Source organism: Rissa tridactyla, chromosome 8 (assembly GCF_028500815.1).
Source record: "Rissa tridactyla isolate bRisTri1 chromosome 8, bRisTri1.patW.cur.20221130, whole genome shotgun sequence".
Taxonomy (NCBI): Eukaryota; Metazoa; Chordata; class Aves; order Charadriiformes; family Laridae; genus Rissa; species Rissa tridactyla.
The window spans coordinates 13,762,672-13,781,002 of record NC_071473.1 but is presented as its reverse complement, the minus strand read 5'-3'; the positions used below and the strand labels follow the sequence as shown (position 1 = coordinate 13,781,002).

The 18,331-nt window shown below is 42.6% G+C and overlaps 1 protein-coding gene across 3 annotated transcripts in view; it reads left to right on the top strand.

Annotated features, from left to right (window-relative positions):
• Positions 1-18,331, top strand: part of ABAT (4-aminobutyrate aminotransferase) — a 70,059-nt gene that overhangs the window by 33,223 nt on the left and 18,505 nt on the right. For all 3 annotated transcript variants that reach the window (XM_054213111.1, XM_054213110.1, XM_054213112.1), the window contains 4 exons: positions 9,796-9,893; positions 10,539-10,568; positions 11,307-11,424; positions 16,664-16,713. In XM_054213111.1, coding sequence (XP_054069086.1) covers positions 9,796-9,893; positions 10,539-10,568; positions 11,307-11,424; positions 16,664-16,713 — 296 coding nt within the window. The remainder of the gene's footprint in view (positions 1-9,795; positions 9,894-10,538; positions 10,569-11,306; positions 11,425-16,663; positions 16,714-18,331) is intronic.

Below are 18,331 nucleotides of genomic sequence, written 5' to 3'. Positions count from 1 at the left end.
GATGTGCTAGCTCACTTGTCCTTTCTCACCACTGCAATGAGGGGGTGTAGATCTTCACTGGGAAAGGAAAGCAACTCCAGGCTCCATTTATCCATCCCTGCTTTCAGGAAACTTGTAAGTGGGAAAGCCTGCTAAAATATTGAAGCGAAGAATAGAGGGCCTCGGCTGCAGGTTGTGTGACAGACCTGCGGCCTTTGGGACTAGATGCTTTGTGTGTGTGTCCAGAGACTAGAAAAGATGGAGCAAGAGGAGAACCCCTCAGCAGAAGGAACTGTATCTTGGCAATTTTTAACCCTGCAACATTCCTGGCTGACAGAATAGTCAGGAGGCTCTGATGCTTACAGCAAAAATTTGAGCTTCAGGCCATTTTTGGGGTGAGCCCCAGCTAAGGTTGCAGTGTCGTTGGTTTCTGCTGGCTCTTAGGGAAATGCTGAGAGTGATATCCAGGAGCTCGCTGTTCCAGAGTGCTCTCCTCCAAGGTATTTTTGAGCACTCGAGTTCAGAGCTTTACAGACTAAAAAAAGAGACTTGTACAGTACTCCCACAAAAATCCTGCAGTGCCATTTGGTCTGTTAATGTTTTTTCTGTGGATACTGAAATGACAGGGTTTGCAAAGCGGGGATGGAGCTGGAGAGGAGGAGAGGACAGATTGCCTCTTGGTAGAAGTCTCTACGTCTGTGGGCTGTCCTGTTTCCATTGTGTGTGTGCATTAAGCACAATAATCCTGTTCGGCTTGAATCTATGATAAATTTATTTACAGAAAGAGATTTTTTCATCATTGATTATTTCTGATTTTTAAAGCAAATGTGAGAGTCAGCATTGTGCTGACCCTGGGCATGAAATAAACTGGTTACTGACAAAAAAAGGCCATGTGAAAAGGAAGGATGTTGGCAAATTTGCATTCACTGCAGCAAAGAATTACATGTGTGTTCACTGTTGTAAAACATGTGGGAACAAAGATAACTAAGCTTCATAGTAATCAAAATATTTCCGGGAACCTTTTCTCTAGTTGTACATGGGGCACAGTGTTTAATTAAGATGGATTTCAAGCCCTCGATCTTTTAAGGAATGTGGGACAAGAGGTAGGCATCCGGTTGGAGAATCTTTTTTACTTAACCATTCCTTGTAGTGTTCTCATTACTAACATAGCGCTGGCCTGTGGCAAGCTAACTGGACGGGGAAAGTTAAAATCATTTAAGTTGATAAAAATGCAAAAGCTAAGCAAAACATATCAAAGTAATATGTAACTTACAAGCTTCACATATTTGGGGAGGATTTAAGTGTTTGGAGTCCTTACACCTTCCTTAAAAATAAACCTTAATCAGGTGTGTTTTTATTTTCCTTAAGTATTCAATCTACTTGATAGTTTGTCCTTGAAGATAAAGTTCACTAGAATTGGCAGAAGGAGGACAGCAGAGTGAGTAGCTAGCCCAATAGTTTTTTACAATGACTCCTGCGTAGTGCTGTCAGTACGGTAACAGCCAGGCAAATCCGAGAAAGGCAGCTGAAGTTGGAGAAATGATGACGTACCTCCACGTTATGTCTTACCTGAATTGAGTTCTGTTGCTGCTGTCAGCCCAGTGTGCTGCAAGGTGATCACAACTGATAGTCTGAATGTAAATACTTATTCCACTTTGTGCCAGCTCTAGTTTTATCGGCTGTGCCGCTATAGTAGGAAAGCTGTTGCATTTCCATTCTTCAGAGGCAGGTGAAGATGCAGTCGATTGTTAGCTGGTAGAGTGATACTGTAGTTATGAGGACAGGCTGGGACTCCATAGATCTAGGTTCAGTTTCCTACTGATTACCCCAAGGGGTTGAATTTGTCTGTGAATCTTGAACTGGAAATCATGCCAAAAGGTCAGTTTTCTGCCTTAAGGTAACATCAGTTTGCATTAGTGCATGGCCATGCCCTTCTAGGATGCTGACCTGTTCTTAAAGGTCCCCAGCAGTGCAGCATCTGCAGCCTCTTCAGGCATCCTGCTGTATTGCTGAACTGACTTTACCTTTAAAACTTTTTTCTAATATTTAACCTAGGTTTCAAAACAGGGGAAAAAATCAAATCCTTACTACTTGTCCTACCCTCAAAGGACCTGGAAGCTGAAATGTTTATTTTTTCTTTGCAGCAGCCTTTTATGTATTTGAAACCTATTACCTCCCCCAAGACCTCATAATTTTTTCTCAGCTGGTCTAAATGCTGTTTCAGTCTCTCCTCATAGTTCCTCCAGATTTTCTGCACTTTTATTGCAGTCTCCTAAATTGAGTAACTCTGATTGAGGCTGTACTTCACCTATCTCAGACTGTTTTCTATCTCTCTACAGAAGATAATAATGTTTTATCTCGCAGGTACCTCACCACCCTCACAGTAAAGAATTTCTTCCTAATATCTACTTGAGATCTACCTTCTGTCAGTTTAAAACCGTTAACCCTCGTCCTATCGCTACATTCCCTGATCCAGAGTCCCTCCCCAGCTTTCCCCTAGGCCCCCTTCAGGTACTGGAAGGGGCTCTAAGGTCTTCCCAGAGCCTTCTCTTCTCCAGGCTGAACAACCCCAACTCTCTCAGCCTGTCCTCACAGCAGAGGTGCTCCAGCCCTCTCATCTTTGTGGCTTCCTCTGGACTTGCTCCAACAGGTCCCTGTCCTTAGGTTGGGGGCCCCAGAGCTGCACGCAGTACTGCAGGTGGGGTCTCACCAGAGCAGAGTAGAAGGGAGAATCACCTCCCTCAACCTGCTGGCCATGCTTCTTTTGATGCAGCCCAGGATACAGGTGGCTTTCTGTGCTGTGAGTGCACATTGCCTGCTCATGTCCAGCTTTTCATCCACCAGTACGCCTAAGCACTCGGCAGGGCTGCTCTCAATCCTTTCATCCCCCAGCCTGTATGGATACTGAGGATTGCCCTGACCCACGTGCAGGACCCTGCACTTGGCCTTGTCAAACCTTATGAGGTTCGTATGGGCCCACCTCTCAAGCTTGTCCAGGTCCCTCTGGATGGTATCGCTTCCCTCCAGCGTGTCAACCACTCCACACAGCTTGGTGTTGTTGGGGAAACTTGCTGAGGGTGCACTCAATCCTGCTGTCCATGTCGCTGACAAAGATGTTAAACAGCACCAGTCTCCAGTACCAGGGAAGTTGTGGATTCCCCCTCCCTGGAGGTGTTCCAGCCAGGTTGGATGGGGCTTTGAGCAACCTGGTCTAATGGAAGGTGTCCCTGCCCATGGCAGGGGGTTAAAACCAGATGACCTTTAAGGTCCCTTCCAATTCTAACCATTCTATGATTCTTACTCTTCCTTATGGGAGCTTACACTTCTGTATGGGCTGTTTGGTACTGGACTTTTTTCTTTGTCTTTGGAGAATCCTGTTCCAATAAAATCTCCAGTGTGTATGTGGGAGTACTGAAACACAGACAATCTCATGTGGAACAGCTTCTGATCTTACAGCGTAAGCACTCTGTAAATAGCAATCTCAGTTTTCACAATATTATGCAATAGCGATGTTCGTTTTCCAAACATCTCTAGCTAGCCTGGCCTTTTGCCATTCCATTTCAAGATCTGTTAGTAACAGATTCTACTTGCAACACCTAAAAGAGGACTTGGGGGAAAGCGCAGTCCTCCTACTTTTGGCTGTCAGGGCCTCCACGCGTTAAAAATTCTGTCTGGAGGGTGGTTTGATAGACACAGTGGAGTGGAAGTTACAGGCATGCATGGGAGATTGCCTTTCTACACTTGCACAGGGCAGCGGTGCTATGGCACATGTAATGTGCCTCCTTGGGGAGCTTTCACTTTACACTTTTCATAGCAAAACACTTGCATTTGAGAGATCTGGTATACCAGTGTTTATTTTCACTTATCTTCTTTTCTTTTTTTCCCTTGGCGTAGTTCCTTCTCTTAATTACACTGGTGTAATTTCAGTGTCTCCACTGGAGTTTCTCCCAGGTAATGTCCAGTTGTTGTACACTCCGGAACTGTGATTATATGAGTGTTATTTGTGGTCAAACATATCGGAGCTTTAAGCACTTCCTTTCTAGGCCTGCGTTGAACCCAGCTCTTGTTAGCAGAGATCGCTACTTAGCACAGAGACCTGCTAACAGTAGTGCTCTTTGTGACTACCAACATCACAAAATGTTGGAAGGGTGTACTTATATTAATTATGTTGCTATAGCAATGTGGTACTTTGTTAAAAATTGCTGAGTGAGACACCTGGTGAGTGATGAGGGCAGCTTAGAAAAGAGAAGTTGGAAAATGAGCTTTTCTGTCTGCTATCAAATGATGACATCCTGTTAGATGGAAAGGAAGAATGTGATAATTTGCTGATTTTACCCAAGTGTTTAGAAAGATGATGTGTGTTGCATAGAGCGAAGAAGGAAGAAAAGTAGAATTTAGCCTATCGTGCCCACCTTCTTTAAATGGGATGGGTAGAAAATTCTCAGCAAATCATTCAGCTAATGTGTTCTCTGATAATTAGGCTTATTAATAGTACATACATTTGGTTTTTTACTTTTGCCATGATGTGAAGAGATAGATTTGTTTACCAGAGAAGAAAAAGATGCTGTTCTTGGTCACATTAGGTAAATGTAATTTAAGAGCTTTCCTAATGCTCCTTCAGAGAGGGACACTCTTCCGTAGCCCATTACATCTACACACTTTTAAGATGAGAGCTGAGGTCACGTCATCTGGTCCTGTTCTTAAGTTAAGCTAATATAACACAAGAAACCCTTTTCCTGTTGCAGTTTGGTCATAGACCTCCACAGAAAGTCAGTGGATTGACTTGCTCTATTAGCTCAAGAGCATAACTTTAATTAAACATCTAGGTACTGATTTACATATATAGTGTAATATGAATTTAAGAATAGTAACATAAAATTGTGTTTTAAAAAAAATATTTGTGAGGATGTTCAGGCCGGTAGTATATTTCTGCGGAGCTTCTGCCTTTTCTTTTGAAGAAATTTTAAAATAAAAAAGCCATCAGGCTGTCTTCATGGAGGAGTTAGAACAGTACAGGTACATCAGTATCAACAGCAACAGGCTGTCATGTGGATGTTCTGTCAGTCCATCAGTGACAAAGTCATAGCGAACATAGACACTGTGGAGTTTTGTTGAAGAATTTCAGCTCCCCCATTTGAGGAAATACAGATCCACTTGACCCTTGTGGCATTTTCTGTATTCTAGATCTTTTATTACAAAGGTAATGCTGTTAGTTCACTGAAGGACTAGCCAGCAGGGATTCTTAATTCTTGAAAATACCTTGTTTGGACATAATAAGAATCTCAGTTTTTATCTATCCCATCTCTACTGTCTTTTGGAGAGGCAAAGAGCAGTGTTCAAAACCAAGACCTGAAGTGGAAACGTCTAAACTCATCAGTATCAAATTGGTTACGGGTTGACTTCAGGGCTTCTATTGCAGAGTAAGTTGATCTTAAAAAGTCAAATAGGAATAATTTGGGCTAAGTTGTAAAGTACATTGAGTACCCTCAAGAGAGAAATGCCAGCTGAGCAGAGCACACTGCAGTTTACTGGGGGAGGAAACACTGCGGTGAGAGATCTGCTTTACTTGCATCATTAGGAGACTGCAGTGCTGACACATGGGGTGGGGGAAGCAAGAGAGACAGAGCATGGCCTCTGGGCTGAAATCCTCCTCAAGGCAAAACAAAGCAGGTATGGATGCGGCCCTTCATCACGCAGCAACCAGGTGCTTGGAAAAGCCATTGCAGGAGAGCGATCCCCCTCCCCGAGCCGCCCCTTTCTGCAGGGCCTCGGCCGGCTGGAAGCAGGAGGCAGCCCCCTGCCCTGTGGGTGGTGGGGGCGGCAGGACACAGTTGGGCAGAGTGTCCGGGGACAAAAAGCTGGCGAGTTTCCATGCAGGGGGTGGGCAGACTGCCGTTCACCAGGGCTCTGATGCCTGAGCCTCTTGAGAGCGGTCTGAGCTCCACGTTTGGCCTGTATGAGAGGGGCAGCCTGCCAGGCTCTACCTGTGCGTGCCACAACAAGGGACACTGAGACTGAGCTCTGCAGGAGCCAGCCATTAGACTATCATAAAAATTCCCGATCAGAGTCTCAATTTACTTGGATGAGAGTAAGGGAAGAAAAAAAAGAGTTGAAATGGGGGGAAGGCAGGAGAACCATGTTTTTGTGTTCTTAACGTTTGGGTTGTTTTGTTTATTTTTAACCAATCCTGTGAACAAGTATGCGTATCTGATGAGTAGTGAAGTGGGCTATTTGGAATAAATCTGTTGACCTTGCTAGCAGTTGTGTGAGTTTGTGCCAATCACATATGTTATACTCTCAAAGGGAGAAGAGCTTCATTAAAAAATAAAAAGTTTGAGGATTAACTCCACTTTGGTTTTAACTTTTTTTTTCAAAGGCTTTGTTAGTATGTTGAGGCTATAGTTTTTTTGAGGGTTTTGTTCTAGCCAGTATTTTTGATCCTCTATCTAAGAGGAAGGAAAAAAAACAACCCGCTTTTCAAAATCCTTTGATCTGGTAACACAGGACATTTTCATTTTATTTACGGCAAGCTGTTCCTTCAAATTCAAACCATAGCTTTTGCCTTAGCTAGGAGGTGGAACAACTCTTTGGCAAGGACCAATAAATCGGTATAACTGCCATTATACTGCTGTTAATAAAATGAGATACTCTGTGGGCTCCCGAAAACAAGTATATAAAATTAAATTTGTATCAGTGAATGAGCCCAGAGATCACTTGCTGGTAGGGCATGATGACGCGCAGCATGCGTTAGGAGATACCAAGCAATGAAGGGAAACCTGTCACTTATGTTGCTCACTTTTTAGATGGCTCTGGTTTGCTGACTTACTGAAAATTATCATGGTTTGGATAGGCTGCTCCTGAAGCTGTTGTTTAAAAAAAGAATGTCTCACAATTTGACCAACGTTACTAATTTGATAAAAATGATCTTTAAAACAACTCTTCTTCTGGGGAGACAAGCATGATTTAGTTTTGCTTGACCAGTCTTTGCTGTACATGAAAACCCATGTGTTGATAGACACAAGCTGTGCCGGCATGAATTAGTGCAGCACTGCACAGCAAAATACTCTTCATTTTTAATTGCCCATATGTGTCCTTAGCAAATATCTAGTTCAACATACCTGTGCAAGAGAGGCTGTGGCATAAACAGTAGCAAAAAGATGATGATGATCTCTGAAGCAAGCTGAGTGGTCCTGGTCTGTGTTTGTTACACAGCCTGGCTGATGGAAGCATTCTCCTCTTGACTTGTGGTGTTAAACAAGTTAGGACAAAAGGAAAATATTCTCCAAATGGATTCCCTGCTGTACAGCTCAGTAAATATATGTGTTTTCATAGGGGAGACTGTGCCCTTTGTGACATCCACAACAGAACTTTCTTAGAGAAATAATTAAATTTATGTTTAACTTAGAATCCTCATCTGTTAAAATATTTTGCAGGTTGTCCTTTAGGGGAGTGGAAGAGGGAAAATGTTATCCACACTTCATGGGTGATGGCCAGGAAATCTTTGACTGTTGGTCTTGGTTTTAGAGCCTGGCGGTCTTGCGTGTTTGCAGGAGTGGTTTGGTTGTTAACAGAAGAGGAGACCTTAATCACTGTCCAAACAAGTGCATTTTTACAAGAACTCAGTTAAAAAGACTAAGGAAGGCAGTGTGCCTGCGTAAGCTCTGCTCAGGATGGGAGGAGGCTGGAAGACGGATGGAGGGGACATGGTGGCACAGGGTCTCTGGTGCAGAGCACTAGGCAAGGCTGGTGAGGAGGAGGACCATGCATGTGGGTTGTAGATCACCTGTCTTAAATTCGCAGCTACGTCAAACAATTCCAAGTACACTGCTGGATTTCCATATCTTTCCTGTTACTGCTGACTACTAAAATGTGCTATATATTCTGTGCCTCTCTTGGTGCTTTCCCTTTTATCATATCAAATAGCACCCAGAGCCTGGGGGGAGGGAGAGAAGAGGACATGGGAGAAGGAGAAATGTTTGCTGTTGGTTCGCTGCGATCTCCATCGGGGAAGGAGCAGGGTGCACAAAAGGGTTCGCTTGGGCTCTTTTTCCTTTTTAGAATTCATAGCATGTCTAATAAATCTGCATCTTTATTGGCTGTGAATTGTGTTGGTTTTGATCTTTTATATGCAGTAGCTTTTTTTCCCCAGTGGAGCAGTTGTCATGCGGTCCCCAATTTACATGAGTGCTAAACAGAATGACACAAAAATGAAGTGGCGTTGCTGTAACGAAACCTATTAATAGCTTAGCAGAGAGGCACTGACGCATCTCAGATATAACACTTGGAATTAAAGCTGAGGAGAATAATCATCTTAGCAGACTAAGTTTTCCCAAAATGAGCAGTGAATTTAAGTGCTCAGTTAGCGATGCTTTCAAAGGGCTGGGATTTTTCAGATAAAGTTTCTCAAAATCAGGCTTCCTTGAGACGTCTCAACCCAGACTGGCACAAACTGAGGCAAACGTCTTTATTCCCTGTTGGAAATTTTGGCATCTCCCCTTCTGCACCTCTGCCAGACTGGGGCGTGTTGTGTTGTTTTAGCATCAGGCAGTGCTGCCCCAATGGTGGTGAATGGTAACTTCAGACTGTGCTGCTCTGAATCCAGCCCGGCAGGAGCTGGGATCGCCCGGCTGCCAGTGGGGAGCGAGGCACCCTGACCCACAGCTTGGCTTTCCACTGCGGGGAAGGACAGCTAAGGATCGTCATTCTGGGCTATCCAAATTGCACCAACTTAAAAATGCCTGTCACAGACTAAAATAAATTAAGCCCTCATCTTCCAGGTGTTGATCTGGTCCAAGTGTGATACCCCTAATTTAAGCATATTAAAATTAATTTGTTGTTGATATTGTGCTGGGTGGAGGCCTGCAGCACTTCATGACAAAAATGTAATTGTTAGGAACGTTACTTCAGTTCAACGCTTAACCACAGTATACAGAGCAAGCTCATGGTCTCCTGCGGCTCACCTTGGTAGAGCTCTTGAGTCTGTACTCCCTCTGTTGAAAATGTACAATTCCCATGTTATCCTGTAATCCCCGTAATGGAATATATACGTATTTGGAATATATGCTTACCAGAACCGTCTCTGTCATATGAAGCATGCCTAAACCCTGTATTTTGAAACAGTTACTTCAGAAATGTAAGCAGAGCCTGTTTTGCTTTCATTAAGATGCCAAGTTTATGATGATCCCCTAATTACACACGTAGATAAAGAACAGCAAGGTCAGAGGCAGGATCTGAGGAAAAACTGTCACTATTTTTGACCCAGATTGCAGAGCTGCACTTCAAAATGTTGGATTCATGTGAGATTTGAATTTATTTTAAACACAGCCATTTACCTTTCTGAAACAAGTCTTTCCCAAACGGTATTCTTTGGGCTGTTGCAGAACATCACAGTGGTTTTTGCCTATGGATTCTGTCAGGCTTTTCCATTATTACTGATAGTGAACGAAACCATCTCTGCATAGGAGTGGGGAATTTACAGCAAAGGCTTGCTAAAGGTGTAATGGACAGACTCAGCAGCAGAGATGGAAACATATGTGCTCTTAGTCCTCCTGTCCTTTGCAATAGGATTTCCTTCTGTTTCTCTAGGGTTGCCTTGTCATTTCACTTGATTTCTTTAGTTTTTTTTTAAAGCCACCTCACCGGTATTAGTTTTATTTTAACACTTGTCAAGGATGAGGTATTTAGTTCACTGCAGACAGTACGATGTAATTGGTCTCATCTGTCAAGTGTTCTCAGTCAGGTAAGGCATGGATATTTATTCTGAGCGGAGAGCACAGCAAATATGGTCTGTACTCAGGTTTTCATTATTTCTTACAGGACACAGATATATCAGTCAAGCTGCAGCTAAAATTGATGTGGATTTTGATTATGATGGACCTCTCATGAAGACAGAAGTTCCTGGACCGCGATCTAGAGTAAGTTCCCAAAGTATAGTAACTTGTAGTTTTTGTTTCTTTAGCAGTGTTTAGCTTGCTAGAAAACAAATTTCTTTCCAAACCTTAAATCTGATATGAATAAACATCATTTCACAACAGTCTATGCCCGCTTTTATCAAGATCCTGAGAATAAAAAGCTCGTGAATGAAATGCTCCTCTCAGAGAGAGATCTGAATCTCAACTGCCAACTTCCCGTATGAAGTAATTGAAAGCAAAAGAGCATGAGTTGGTTGAAACATCTCATCAGATTTGGTTACTTGTGCTCATGCTGAAATAGAAATTTAGCTGTCCTTTTATGATGTGAAATAACGCTTTGGTTTTGAAATGAAGCAAGAGTTTCAATTAGCTGGACGTTGTTTTACTCTGTCAGAGTCAGTATTTATATGTGTGGTGCTGTGTGGTTTTGTTGTTTGTTTTTGTTTTTAAAAATGCCACAGTTAATAGTTTTGACTGTCATATTGGCAAGATGCACTATCAAAGTTCATGTGGCAAGTAGAGTTGCCTGGTAAGCCCATAGGACTGCAGGTTTTGCATATGATTTATGTCATCATAAAAAAGAAACGTACATTCTTCTTCAGTATTTGGTAATTACATGCGTGAGACTCTTTGTTTGTTTTTCTACAGGAGTTGATGAAGCAGCTGAATGGAATTCAGGTAATTTGACAAGTTTTCTGAGTTTGGGGCGTGTTAGTACTATGATTTCAGAAGTTATTTAAAATCCTGTTTTGTATGTTTAACTCCATACCAAAAAAAAAGTTGAAACATTGACTCCAGGTTTGCATGCCCAGTGTATTATGTGTGGTGTATACACGCATTTGAATAAAATCTTTTTTACTATATTTTGAATACTGCAGAATCATTTTGCTAGGATCAATGATTTTTCTTTAAACACTATATGTGCCTTTTGAATTGTTAAGAAGCAGCCAGTGAAAATATGTATATTTGAGCTTAAAAGTATGTCAACCTAAGTGCATATTGCCTTCCCAAGATGAGCAATTTCTCAAAGTCTGTGCTTTGTTTCTGTAGAAAAAGTGTGTACTTGCCCTTTTAACAGTCCCTCTATAAAAGTAGCTCTACGGTTAATTCCCATGCAATGAATATAATCATGGAGTCACAGAATAGTTTGGGTTGGAAGGGACCTTTAAAGGCCATCTAGTCCAACCCCCCTGCAATGAGCAGGGACATCATCAGCTAAATCAGGTTTGTCAGAGCCCAGTCCAACCTGACCTTGAATGTTTCCAGGGATGGGGCATGGACGAACTCTCTGGGTAATGTGTCTTTCTATCTTATCGTTAGATATTTTTTTTTCAGATTTTGCTGTATAACCATTAGTTGCACCTTCATACACACTGCTACTTTTTAAAACGTTAATTGTTTGTTTTTTCCTTTAAGAATGCAGAAGCTGTACACTTTTTTTGCAATTATGAAGAGAGCCGAGGGAACTACCTCGTAGATGTAGATGGCAATCGCATGCTGGATCTCTACTCTCAGATTTCATCCATCCCAATAGGTAGGAGACATTTGTACCAAAACTTGTTGCTTTTGTGCTCAAACTGTCATTCCCTTATCTTAGTCCCTTCCAGAGAAGTTGTCTGATTAAAAAAAACAAAGCTTGACAGATTGTATGCCTTGTTGCGATCAGGGTACACCTCACTGCTGTGTGTTATGTAGTGGTGTTTTTGAATAGCTGAAGAAACTAAAAATTCAGTACAGCTCACTTGAAGTACCTAGTGGTACCTGGAAGATGCTCTAGTATTAATTTTAATATGCGAGTTCTACAATTTAGGTTGTCTTTGCTTGGATTTGTGTACTTTGTGATTCTGTAACAGTATGTTACTGTTTTAAACATTACAAATATAACATTTTAACACTAAATTATATGCTTTAGTTAACATTTCTATCTCAAAAGAGCTGAAAAGGAGTTAGAAACAAGACCAAACACTGAACTGTGGTGCTGAGTGAAAGCAAAGGTGGCAGATCGGTCAAACTGAGGGACCGAACAATGGACTTGTCAAGTGCTTGGGAAAGTCGGTCAATTTTTTTTTTGTGCAACAGTTCAAAAAGGAAAAGGGTCCCCAACATAAGAAGGACACAGACCTGTTGGAGTGTGTCCAATCGAGGCACAGGCTTGAGAGGATTGAAAGGATTGAGAGCAGCCCTGCCGAGAAGGACTTGGGGGTACTGGTGGATGAAAAGCTGGACATGAGCAGGCAATGTGCACTCACAGCCCAGAAAGCCACCTGTATCCTGGGCTGCATCAAAAGAAGCATGGCCAGCAGGTTGAGGGAGGTGATTCTCCCTTCTACTCTGCTCTGGTGAGACCCCACCTGCAGTACTGCGTGCAGCTCTGGGGCCCCCAACCTAAGAAGGACAGGGACCTGTTGGAGCGAGTCCAGAGGAAGCCACAAAGATGTGAGGGCTGGAGCACCTCTGCTGTGAGGACAGGCTGAGAGAGTTGGGGTTGTTCAGCCTGGAGAAGAGAAGGCTCTGGGAAGACCTTAGAGCCCCTTCCAGTACCTGAAGGGGGCCTAGGGGAAAGCTGGGGAGGGACTCTGGATCAGGGAATGTAGCGATAGGACGAGGGTTAACGGTTTTAAACTGACAGAAGGTAGATCTCAAGTAGATATTAGGAAGAAATTCTTTACTGTGAGGGTGGTGAGACCCTGGCCCAGGTTGCCCAGAGAAGCTGTGGCTGCCCCATCCCTGGAGGTGTTCAAGGCCAGGTTGGATGGGGCTTTGAGGAGCCTGGTCTGGAGGGAAGTGTCCCTGCCCAGGGCAGGGGGGTGGAACAGGATGAGCTTTAAGGTCCCTTCCAACTCAAACCATTCCATGATTCCTCAGGAACTGTAGTACAGTGTTTCATACAGCTTCTCAGATAATGGCTCTATCATCTGTAACAACAAGAAGGAAGTGGAAATTTAATACTTACCGGCTGACCTAAATCTAAATGAACACACAACATTAATTTATTTTTTTTAAGTTGTACTGAATGGCGAGACTGCCTATCTGAAGCAGCAGAGGTTACTAATAATGTCCCTCTTGGTGACAGTTAGGTTCTAGACTGGGACACCAAAACAAGATCACAAGGTGCTTGTTAGTAATCCGTGCTTATCTCTTTGCAAGGAAATCCAATAAAACCTTTTATGAAATCTGTCAGAACTCCCCAAGATTTAATAATGATCTGCTACACTAAAATATATTTATCAGCAGTGGTTGAGAGGTAATAAGTCACTGTGCGGAGAGATTAAGAATTAAGGTATAAAAAACCTCTAGGCAAAGATGTTCTGGGTTGCTTCTTGCTGAAAAACAAAAATTAAAATGTTTTTTTACCACATGGTTTTTGGGAATTTGTAGCACAGCATACTCCTTTAAACCTGTACCTAATCTGCCTAATAGAGGTAGAAAGCTCAGTGAGCTAAGTGCAGGAGGGGATTCTATTGATGCGTTTATTAGCAAACATCCTGGAATAGCAAATGGAACAATCTGTTTTTCAGTGCTGGGAAGCTCTGGTTTTGTTTGGGGAGATGCAGGGAGGTGTAGTTTGCTATTATTGACAGCAGCCTGCTGCTCAGTTCAGATGGACTCTGGGCTTTCTCTGTGTCATTATTTTAGCAGCCTCCAGGGTTTTTTTTCCTTTTGCAGACAGGCACATTCATGAGCCTGGAGGACACGTAGTCTCCTGTCGCATTGATCTAGACACACGGCAAGAGTGATGAAGCAGGTGCCCTTCTCTTAAGAGCCAGCTCTGTCACTTACAGGAATGTATTTGAGAGTGGATTCGTAAAGCTACAAACCCTTGCACTGGTGATGGCAATGAAACAAGTTACTGTCTGTTTTGCCATCTTGGCCTAGAGCTTTTTGACTTTGTCTGCCATAGTTATGTAAGTTATTTAGCCATTTAGTTCTTCCTAGTGTTAGTTTTATGTCTATGAACCCACATACCAGTTCAACATCCTTCTACATGCAGACCTACTCATTCAGAAACAGTCAGGCTTTAAGGATTCTCTCTTCTTTTCCTGGGGCCTGTTTGAGGATGCACCAGCAGAAGGAACAGCATGAAGACCAGGCCACTCGGCCTGAAGTGAAGAGAATGGGAGAGACATCTTGGGTGGGTGGGAGAGGGTACGTTATGGATAACAGACTCCTTGAATTTGTGTCACATGAGAGAAGATGCAGAGATCTCTGTGTCCTTCACGCATCATAACACCAGCAACAGAATTACATGTTTTGACAAGCAATACCAGAGTTAATGGTTAAGATTTCTAAGCAATGGTAGCTATTTATGACAAATTTCTGTAAGGTTTAGTTCAGAGATTTCTAAAACAGCAGATGTACTCTCAAAGGTGCTCTCAGCAGTAGCCATAGCTCTCAGTGACACTGCATTCAGCTGTGTCATTCCCTCTAGCCCAACAGTTCTTCCCGTGACAGCAGATGCAATGCAGATTTAGTTGTCTGTGTCCCAAATAACCGCTTGTATTATCTTCATAATAATTTTAACAGATTCTTTGCAGCATGACATGCAGTTAAGACAATCTGGATATTTCCTTGTTTTGAACTAAAACATTCATAACAGAATTTATAATTGATTTATTAACGCGGTAGCCTAATGCTCCATTGCTCAGACAGGATAATCAGGGGTATTGTCATTCAACTAGAATGAGGAGTTCAGCGGCATGATAAGCTTTTCTAATAAAATTAGAGCAGTCTGACTTCTTGAGCAGTAGGGAAGATGAGGTTTCCAACTGTTTCTACAAGGGAATATAAAATACGATGTTAATATCTGGCTTTGCCATTTCATACATTAGAAATCAGGCTTAAAATTAAATTTTCTGTGCTCCTTTGGTGAAGTTTTTTTTCATTTTTTTTTTTACATCAGATATGTTGGTTTACCTGTAAGCAAGCAACTTATACCATCGAATATCAATGAGTATAAATTAAGCACCTATTGTGTTAAACCTAAAACATCCCTAGTGCCTTGATGTTTCTGTGTAAAAAGGATAAATTGTTGCATCTTTGTCCAACTAAAAATTTGTCAAAGTAAGGAAAACGGAAAGCAAAAAAAAGCTGGTCACGAGAGAAAGTGAAAAGTGCAGAATCTCCGTCTTTAATACAAGACAGCAATTTATCAAACGGGTTTTTTTATGGTGATGCAAAGCTGAGGTATCTAAATCTATGACTGAGAAGGAAAGATTTCCGGACAGATGTCATGGAACAACTAATGGGTAGTGGTGGGTTAGAGATTTGGGTGCTTATTAGTCCCTGAGTTTCAAGTGTATGGCTGTCTGCGTAGACAGCCTCTTCCTCCTGGTAGGATTGCTAGCGATCATGCGTGAGCACCTGCAGTATGCAGGGGTGGGATATGCATCTTCAGGCGTGCAAATAAATGTGAATGTGTGTATATGTGAAAGCCCAGATAATGTAGAGGCCAGTACATGTACGTCTCAAAACAAGTGTGGCAGCATCTTGCGCAGAGAGAGCATTTAGATAGCTTTGTAGAGGATACTGGTGATGAATGCCATCCAACTGCGACAGATGTCAAGGAGCTCTGTCGAGCCATTGGCAAAACTCTGCTGGAGTCCCAGGTCTTGTCCCTGCTGGGTCCGACATAACGTGTGCTCATTGCACGCATCGGCATGAAAACCATCTCCGAGAACAGCACTGCCATGCCATAAAGTTACCTTGCTCCATCAGGATATATCTGCTGAGGGGCAAAAAGCCCTTGCTGGTATTTTGTTACTAGATTATAATGCACTGAAATTACAATTGCTAAATGAGCTTTCTTTGGGAAATTAGTAAATACATAGGTTTTTGCTTGTCTGTTTCTTAGGGTCATTTGCCAAAGACTGGGAAACTTCGTGGAAGAAAAGCATGAAGGGGGGAATATACGTTTCTAAGTTGATTTTACAATGAGGAAAAATCCCATCAGTTACAAAGCACAGTGGGAGGAAAAAAAATCTCTGCTATTGTGCTACGAATAATCAGCCTGATATTCAGGGAGGGTAAAAATTGCTGTGAGCCTGGAAGCGTAGCACCAGCTGCTGTAAAGGGACACAGCTGTGTGGGGAGCTTCCCTCCGTGGTTCCCATGTCAGGAGGTGTTTCTGAAACGTGTGGTGGGTGGTCAGTGCTTGGTGAGAGCCCCCTGAGTTGAGCAGGGCAGGGTGAGGGCGAACGAGGATGGTGAGCAGCCTGCTTCAGGCAGGGGGAACCGGAGACGCTTCTGTACCACAGCGAAATGGTGACTGGCAGAAACAACGGCTCGTGGGCTGCATTGGCAGACAGTGGTTTCTGCTCCTACCTGAGGAAGAGGAAAGGTTCGTGCATTGTATTGTAGAGAAACCAAACATACATGTGAAACTTAGAAAGGCGAGCGAGGAAACGCTTAATAATGTCAGGCCATGATACTTGGTAGAAACTCTGGTGTTTCAATCCAGCCCTATCCATTCATCAGCCAAAAGCTCCGTTCATATTCAGTTCTTTTTTTTGTGTTCAGTTTTTACCTTTCAGTACTAAAATATGTTTTGCTCTTGCCTGACACCAAATTTGTTCCAAAGTTCCAGATAATAATGTTTTGTAAAAGGAGAGGCTTGTCCTACTTTGAAAGAAGTTTTATTATAAATAGTTAAAACATACACAAGTTAGAGAAACAGTTAAGCATGAGAATAAGGTTATTCTCTAGGTTAATCTTTACGCTAGTTTATTGAAATCAGATAGAAAGAACTGTTTTCTTTCTTTGTTCTTTTTAATTAGGTTACAGCCATCCCTCTCTGGTAAAGCTTCTACAGCAGCCACAGAACCTGGTAAGTGAATTAAAATATTAAGTACTTGAAAAAGTCTTCTCCGTCCTTGTGGCAGTCTTATTTTTTCTTCAACTGATAATGAATGCTTAATGACTCAATTTAAAGTATGGTAGGATCTGCTTTCTTTATTTCTCACTAGATGAAAAGAGCTTGGTAGTGTTTAAGAAGACAGCAAACGCTCTGTGAAGCTTTACAAGAAGTATACCTCTGGGTGATGCAAGCACTTGATATATTTGCAGTCACGTTTAAATCATAGTTCAAGCGTAGTGTTTCCAATTAATCATTTTAGGAATGTTCTTGAGTGAAGATTTTTGAGCCTGAAAGCAAGCACAAATCCTTGAGAGAGAATGTAGTATTTTGAATATGAAAACGGTGCCATAAAACTGGAATGCTGTGGGTGGTTCGGGGGTTGGGAGTTTTTTGGGGAGAGTAGGGTGGGGAGGCTGGCTCCCATCCCCTAAGTACCAAGTGACGAAATCACTGAAATGTCCTTGAAAAATTAAAATTAGTAGACTAGAGCAACAGCATTATTTTGAAACAAGGTAACTGCTGCTTAACTGAAGTATTTTCTTGTTTTCCCTAGCAGTATACTGACAGTGATTGGAAAAAAAAAATCATTAAATTATGGAAATTGTTGAAATTAAGTTGCATTCTATTTCAAGCTCTTTTCACTGCTTGGACAGTTTTGGATTCCATAATGATTTTTGTGTATTTTTTTTTTAATTGTAACTTGGGCACAATAGCTTATATATATATAGTATGTGGATAAACTGAGCTCACCGGCTTTTGACAGCCCATCAGTAGATCCTTGTCGGTCGTGCCGACTGTAGTGACTGAGCCCCTGGTTCTGCAAACCAGTAGCGGGTGTCCGTGCTGCCTGCAGGGCATGGCTCCTGTGGGCTGGTTCCCTCTCATACCTGCATTTCATTTCCTAAAGAGCATCTGTCTCACTCCAGCAGAGTGTAAATCCCGAGCCAGCATGTCAAAGTGCAGGCATTTGAGTGCCCTGAGCTGATTTGCTTTATGGAGTTCTCGTTTCTTCAGGATGAGAAATTGTGCCTTCCCCAGAACTAAAATACATCAATTTCTTTCAAAAAACACGATAGCTAGAAATGCTGGAGTTATCCAAGGCAGATCCGGATATCACGGAAGCACTAATATTTCTAAATACTTAACATTTACTTGTAAAAATTATTTCTTCATTACCTTCATTAGAATGCAGCAGTAGGCCAAGTCATATTTTTTTTAAAAAACAAACCCAAAACAAACAAAAAACCACCAAAAAACCTCCTGATGTCTGGTGGCAGTTGCTAATTTGTCCACTGGAAAAGGGAAGTTAAGAGGCTGCCAGCTAAGAAGCCTGCAGCAAAAGGAACTGCCTCCAGAGTCCAAAACGAGCGGTGCCACCAGGAACCGTCTGTCCCACACAGGAGTATCGGAGATGTTCTTGGTGCCCTGCTCTGGTTTCTGGAACCCGGGCTAGTTCAGTGGAGAGGGTGGCAATGAGCCTGTTCCTCTGCGCCGGCCTGCGCCTGGGGGATTGCTGGCAGCTCCCCAGAGCCCAGGCCAGGGCGCTGGGAAGAGCCAGGACTCAGGCAAATCTCGCTGCAGACAGGAG